Source organism: Conger conger, chromosome 4, assembly GCF_963514075.1.
Source record: "Conger conger chromosome 4, fConCon1.1, whole genome shotgun sequence".
NCBI classification, from domain to species: Eukaryota; Metazoa; Chordata; class Actinopteri; order Anguilliformes; family Congridae; genus Conger; species Conger conger.
The window spans coordinates 75071460-75078959 of record NC_083763.1 but is presented as its reverse complement, the minus strand read 5'-3'; the positions used below and the strand labels follow the sequence as shown (position 1 = coordinate 75078959).

Below are 7500 nucleotides of genomic sequence, written 5' to 3'. Positions count from 1 at the left end.
CCCGGGCGGGGGATCGAAAAGGCAACCCTCCGACTGCCAGACGACTGCTCTTACTGCCTGAGCCATGTCGCCCCTATCATATCAATGCACTAATATTCATCAGGAACTGTTTCTGAGGGATGAGAAACGGGAGGACACTATTTATGTCACGCGAGTGCATCTCCGCTAGACGTCCTGCCGGCTGAGTTAATTAGCTAATGCCGGATACAAGGGCCATCGCATGCCATTTAGTCACCAGCGGGGAGGTACAGTAATCACCTCATTCCTGTCAGGAAGTGAAGGATTCTATCGCTCTCTTTCTCGTTCACCTCTCTCTCCCTCCCTCACCTCGTCTGCCTCACTCTTCCTCTCTCTACTTCAGTCAAACACAGATTAAGACGGAGAATGACAAATTGACAAAAAAAGTGTAGGTGACAGAAAAATCTATAAACATTTACTTCTTAGAACCTTAAGGTTAAGTCCTGCTTTGACGTTGTTTCCTGACGTTGTTTTAAAGCTTGGGTACATAGCCGTCATTCTGTCATCAAACGCTTAACTTCTGCACCTCGTAGAATGAAAGCTAACCTTGCTGAACCAGGCGAGTATATCTGCAATCATGAGGGAAAGGGAGCTCCTGAAGTACACTGAAGCACCCAAAAGGCCTTTGAGACTGCTGTGTTATATCACTGTATAAGCGTATACACCTGCCTGGCTTATTGTGAAACTGTCTCCTCTCACAGTATAATTACATTACATTACATATAATTACTGACATAAGTGTCAACTATCAAGATGTTACAACCCAAATGGTTGAGTGCATCAGTTTTCTAGTTTTAGGTGTTGTTGTAGGTGTAGTTTTAGGTGTAGTTGTAGTTTTAGGGGTGTAGTCATAGTTGTAGTTCCGCTTGTTGCTTCCACTGTTCATGTTTATCCTCTTGCTGTTGACATTGCTGTTTTGCTGTTGTTCTCAGACCTCGTCTTCTTTGTCTTCTTGTAAATCTTCGTTTGTCTTTTTTGTTGTTGTTCTTTTTCTTTTTCTTCTTGTTCTCTATCGTCTTCTTCTCAAAGAGAGTTTATGGAGTTCAATGCTTAAAGATGAGCATTTGACTGCTGTGAAAGTTAAGAATAATATTTCGAATGGATCTGAGGAGGACTTAATATGAACAGGCCTGGATTTTCTCTATAAACAGGAATGGGTTCTGTCTCTATGAACAGGACTGGGTTCTGTCTCTATGAACAGGAATGGGTTCTGTCTCTATGAACAGGACTGGGTTCTGTCTCTATGAACAGAAATGGGTTCTGCCTATGAACAGGACTGGGTTCTGTCTCTATGAACAGGACTGGGTTCTGTCTCTATGGACAGGACTGGGTTCTGTCTCTATGAACAGGACTGGGTTCTGTCTCTATGAACAAGACTGGGTTCTGTCTCTATGGACAGGACTGGGTTCTGTCTCTATGAACAGGACTGGGTTCTGTCTCTATGGACAGGACTGGGTTCTGTCTCTATGAACAGGACTGGGTTCTGTCTCTATGAACAGGACCGGGCCGACATCCATCCCAGGTTCTCACGTGTGTGCTCCACGCCCGTCTCCAGGACAAAGAGAAACACAATAAATCACTTCAGGAAAAGAGGTCGAACTCTGTCTCTCCCTGTACCCTGCCGTTTACAGAGGGCCTGTCCAAAGCAGGCCAGCCACAACTATAGCTGCCGTCTTTTTGTCTCCAACAGTCCAGCAAACGTATGAATTAAGGTATGATTCATGACTTCCCCGCAGGGGCGAAAAACAAAAAAAGAGAATGAGAAGGAAAACATTTTCTTTTCCTGGCGAGGAGAAGCCGTAAACAGAACGGACGGGGCCAGCAGACAGCAGAAATACATTAATCGAAACACCACGCTAATTTTAGACTGAAAAAAAAATACATATACATATTTTAAAATACGAGGCCGAAACAGTAAAGGAAAACAAACCTTTGAGTGCCCTGCCGTTCACTAATCTGTAGGATTAAGATTTACACACCCCCTTAGACTTTAGTTACTGCTTGGATGCAAACGCTCCTGTTAATGTTTGCTCACATATGAGTAAACAGAATAATATAATAATAATAACACTCAAGTATGAGTAAACATCCATCCATCCATCCATTATCTGAACCCGCTTATCCTGATCAGGGTCGCAGGGGGGCTGGAGCCTATCCCAGCATACATTGGGCGAAAGGCAGGAATACACCCTGGACAGGTCGCCAGTCCATCGCAGGGCACACGCACCATTCACTCACACACTCATGCCTACGGGCAATTTAGACTCTCCAATCGGCCTAACCTGCATGTCTTTGGACTGTGGGAGGAAACCGGAGTACCCGGAGGAAACCCACGCAGACACGGGGAGAACATGCAAACTCCGCACAGAGAGGCCCCGGCCGACGGGGATTCGAACCCAGGACCTCCTTGCTGTGAGGCGAGTATGAGTAAACAGAATAATATAATAATAATAACACTCAAGTATGAGTAAACAGAATAATATAATAATAATAACACTCACGTATGAGTAAACAGAATAATATAATAATAATAACACTCACGTATGAGTAAATATCCTGCCAACGTAAAGCAGGTATTTCGACACCCGGTTTCTGGAGATGCAGCACATCAGGTGAGGAAAACAGCAGAGATTACCATGTCAGAATTTGACAGAATTATTCATATTCTTCCCAGATGAGAAAAGACCTGACCAAAAGCCTTATGTTCAGTTGGCTTTCTGAGAGAGGCCGGAGACACAGAGCCCCCTGCTGGATGGGGTGGTAATGACAGCGAGGCGGTGTAAAAAAAAAAAAGAAGTTAACAGTTAAGGGAGAAACAGAAGACACATCTGCAGGAGCAGAGGGAGAGTGTGGTGTCGCCCGGTAACAAAAAATGTCACCGCAATGACTTCTGTCCACCTGTGTGCCTCAGACCAAGTGCTCTGATTGGCTGTCCCAGGAGAGGCTTGAACGCGATTGGTTGTTGCGGTGCTCTGACAGGCTAGTGCCACCTGTCAGGTCTACTATCCAGGCCGGCTGCGAACTAGGAGGAAATGAGCCATCTGGCAGTTGCTCGTTTATTGGTTGTTTCTGGACGCCTGATGGGATCAGACCGGTCCTGGGAATTTGGGAGAGGTGTTGGGCGCGTAAACGCGGACCACACACGCACGTGTGTGTTTGTGTGTGTGTGTCACGCCTGGGGGCTCTGGGAAATGGCCTGATTCAGGCTTCATCTGGCAACTGCCTGGTGGTTGTATGCCTCTGCCAACCAGTCAAGTTGCAGTTGGACGATTGTGCCAAATTTTAAGAAATTCCGTCAAGGCGTTCCCGAGATGTCGTGAGACCAGTGACCACGGAGAGAATGGGACCGACAGACAGATGGACAACCCGAAAACATAATTTCTCCGGCCATGGCTGTCATCAGCGGGTAGGCATAAAAAGGAGAGTGAGAGACAGAGGAGAGCCAGAGTGAGAGAAAGAAAGAGAGAGAGGGAGAGAGAGGGGGACGTTTTGTTTATGCGTGTGTGTATGTGCGTACGTGTGTGAGAGTATGTGAGAGTGAGAGACAGAGAGAGAGAGGGAGAGAGAGAGAGTGAGAGACAGAGGAGAGCCAGAGTGAGAGAGGGAGAGAAAGGTAGAGAGACAGAGGAGAGCCAGAGTGAGAGAGAGAAAGAGAGGGACCTATTGTTTATGTGTGTGCGTATGTGTAAGTGCGTACGTGTGTGAGAGTACGTGAGATTGAGAAACAGAGAAACAGAGAGAGAGAGAGAGAGAGAGAGAGGGACGGGTCACGATAGAGAGTGTATGACTGTGTGAGTACGTGAGAGAGTGAGAGAGAGGGAGGGAGGGAGAGAGCAGTAGTCTGAGGGAGGGATGAAAGTCACAGTTATGGTGTAATTGTCTTTGAAGCACTTGGCACGGGGACGCACTTGTGGGAATCTGAGAGAATCCCAGAGAACAAAGGGGGGAGTTTGGCGGCGGGCGGAGGTGCAGAACGAGCTTCCCAGCCCCTGGAACGCCGCGCTGCTCTTTTCCGTGAGCTTTAGAGGAGCAGCTCGTGTCCCGCGCTCCTGATCCCCACGTTCTGGAGGGAGGCCCGGCCGAAGGCTCCTGCCGAAATCTACTGCCGGCAAACAGCGCGAATCCAGCAACTAATAACCGCCTGACTGCCGGAGAAGGGAGAAATCAAATCATCTCTTTTAATAAGCTAAATATACACTCAGTGAGCACTTTATTAGGTATTTATTAGAAATGTTTTTTACTTGGTCTTCTGCTGCTGTAGCCTATCCATTTAGAGGCTTGATGCGTTGTGTGTTCAGAGATGCTCTCCTGCGTACCACTTTTGTAAGGTGTGCTTATTTGCATGACTGTTACCTTCCTGTCAGCTTCAACCAGTCTGGCCATTCTCCTCTGACGTCTCTCATTAAAAAAAAACCAAAAAAACAGCTGAACCTCTTGACCATGTCTGCATATTTTTATGCATTTAGTCGCTGTCACACGATTGGCTGATTAAATATTTGCAGTAACAAGCTGGTGTACAGGTGTACCTAATAAAGTGGTGTATGACATAACACATCCAGGAACAGAGCACATCGTACCAAGCCCAACACAGCTTAAGGGGGTTCAGGAATAAGGAATTTTCACGGCGTCTTGGTTCAAAACTGGCAAAGAGAATGTTTTGCCAATATTATTCATGCCCAAAGAACACACTGAAATCATTAAATAATATTTTATATAATTCCAAGAGGCTTATCTTGGCCAGGTGACACATTTTATTTTTAGGGCTCCTTGCACTGAACCCAGGAGGGGAACCCTTCCTGCAAGAGCTTCCTGTGTGATTTTGTACATTTTACATGCATAGCATAATATTTAAACTTGCCTACTTTATTAAAGCAGGAGCCAAGAGAGATCCTTCTCTCATTAGTCTGGACACAGATTTCATAGAGTGCTTGTGAAGAAAAAGTGTCAGATTAACAGACAACAAACAAAAGAGTTTCAGACCACCATGATTAGTCCACTTCTTGAGAATGAGCTCAATTTAATTTGGTAAGAATTTAATATACAAGTGTTTGTCTCTCTGGTGTATTTGTTGAATCTTCCTATCAGACCAATCACGATACGGGCCATAGACTAACCATCGGGCCAATGTTAATTTCCAGCCCTGATGTCATGTCATGTCATGTCATGTTATGTAGTGTTATGTTGTGGTAAGTCACGCTATGTCTTGTTATGCGGTATTATGTCATGTGTTGTGTTTTGTTGTGGGAAGTCATGCTATGTTGTGTAAGTCATATTATGTTATGTCATGTTAATCATATTATGTTTTGTCATGTTGTATTATGTCATGTTATGTCAGGCCCTGCTGTGTTTTGTCATGTGTTGTGTCATGGTAAGTCATGTTATGCTGAGGTAAGTCAAGTTATGTTACGTCATGTTAATGATGTTATGTCTTGTTATGTTGCATTATGTCATGTCATGTTAAATCACGTTATGTAAGGTCCTGTTATGTTATGTCATGTGTTGTGTTATGTTGTGGGAGGTCATGCTATGTTGTGGTAAGTTATGCTATGTTGTGGTAAGTTATGTAAGCATTACCTTGATGTGCAGCCACTCCTTGTGTCTCTCCTGTGCCACGTACATCTTGTTAATCTGCTCCTGAGTGGGACACAGAGAAGCATATGGATCACAACCGGTTTGGATAGCTGTGATTGGTGGATCAAACCCGGTTTGGGTAGCGGGTTCATTGTGATTGGTGGTTCATACCCGGTTTGGGTAGCGGGTTCACTGTGTTTGGTGGATCATAACTGGTTTGGGTAGCAGGTTACCTGTGGTTTACCTGTGGCTCCCTAATTTTGTGTGGGTGGTTATCGGAGATTTCAAGTGTTTTTCAGTGCTTCCACTGTTAGCATGTGGGGTTTGATGCAGGTGGATGGCGGAATTGGAGGTGAAAGCAGCCAGACGGGGTCTCACCTGACTCAGTTTCCCATAGGCAGGCTCCTCTGTCTGCTCTATCAGAGACTGAGTCACCAGGTCCAGCCCTGCAGGTTAAACACACTCTTTAACAGAGACACAGTCACTGAATCACCAAGTCACCAAGTCACAGAGTCACCGAGTCACTGAGTCCAGCCCTGCAGACGAAACCCACTTTTCAACAGAGACAGAGTCACTGACTCACCAAGTCACCGATTCACTGAGTCCAGCCCTGCAGACTAAACCCACTTTTCAACAGAGACAGAGTCACTGACTCACCAAGTCACCGAGTCACTGAGTCCAGCCCTGCAGACTAAACCCACTCACAGAAACACAGAAAAAACTCATGCTGAATGCCAAAGGGCATCTGCGATTGCCATGGTTGGGAGAGAGTAGCTTCATGACCTTTCACCTTTCAGATCGCCGGGAAGGATGACCGCCATCTTCACCTCCATCGCCGTGACAACGCTGAACGGGGATGGCAGGTCCAGGAGCACGCTGGCCTCCCCGAACGACTCCCCGGGCCTGAGTGTGCCCACGACAACGAACCTGTCGCCCTGACAACCAAGACACAGCAGACACAGTCAACGAATGGCCGAGGGTGACCGGGGACACCGCAGGACCGGAGGTCAACAGTTTCGCCACAACGACAACACCCAACACTCGCGTCAACACCCAACACTCAACACCCAACACTCACAACAACACCCAACACTCGCGTCAACACCCAACACTCAACACCCAACACTCACAACAACACCCAACACTCACGTCAACACCCAACACTCACGTCAACACCCAACACTCGCGTCAACACCCAACACACACGACAACACCCAACACTCACAACAACAACCAACACTCGCGTCAACACCCAACATTCACGACAACACCCAACACTCGCGTCAACACCCAACACTCGCGTCAACACCCAACACTCACAACAACACCCAACACTCAACACCCAACACTCACGACAACACCCAACACTCAACACCCAACACTCACAACAACACCCAACACTCGCGTCAACACCCAACACTCACGTCAACACCCAACACTCACAACAACACCCAACACTCAACACCCAACACTCACAACAACACCCAACACTCACAACAACACCCAACACTCGCGTCAACACCCAACACTCGCGTCAACACCCAACACTCGGGGTAAGACAATTCCACTTCATTTCAAAAAGTCAACAAAACAAGCTAGTACTTTCGAGTTGAGAGAAAAATTAAAGAATTTAAGTCTCATTACAAAATTAGGACACTTGTTGTTCAAAAAGAGACTCTTTCTGCAGAGCATGAAACATGTCTCAGCCAATCACCTTCCTCATTGATGGCCTGGACATTAACAGGGCTGTCCTTACCCCTTTCAGTCCCAAGAGTAACTATCGTAAAAAAATCCATATGGTGTCCACCTTATAACTTTTCAACCAATCAAAATTACTGCTATAGTATTGTTTTGAGCCCCTATTAAAGCATGACAAAATTAATTTTCCAAAGCCAAAACCCCTTGGGATGT

The 7500-nt window shown here is 46.3% G+C and overlaps 1 protein-coding gene across 1 annotated transcript in view; it reads right to left on the bottom strand.

Moving 5' to 3' along the window:
* cnbd1 (cyclic nucleotide binding domain containing 1) overlaps positions 1-7500 on the bottom strand; it is a 41353-nt gene that overhangs the window by 2153 nt on the left and 31700 nt on the right. The window contains exons 11-13 of the mRNA XM_061239065.1: positions 6380-6524; positions 5968-6035; positions 5593-5652 (exon numbers count right to left, since the gene is read on the bottom strand). Coding sequence (XP_061095049.1) covers positions 5593-5652; positions 5968-6035; positions 6380-6524 — 273 coding nt within the window. The remainder of the gene's footprint in view (positions 1-5592; positions 5653-5967; positions 6036-6379; positions 6525-7500) is intronic.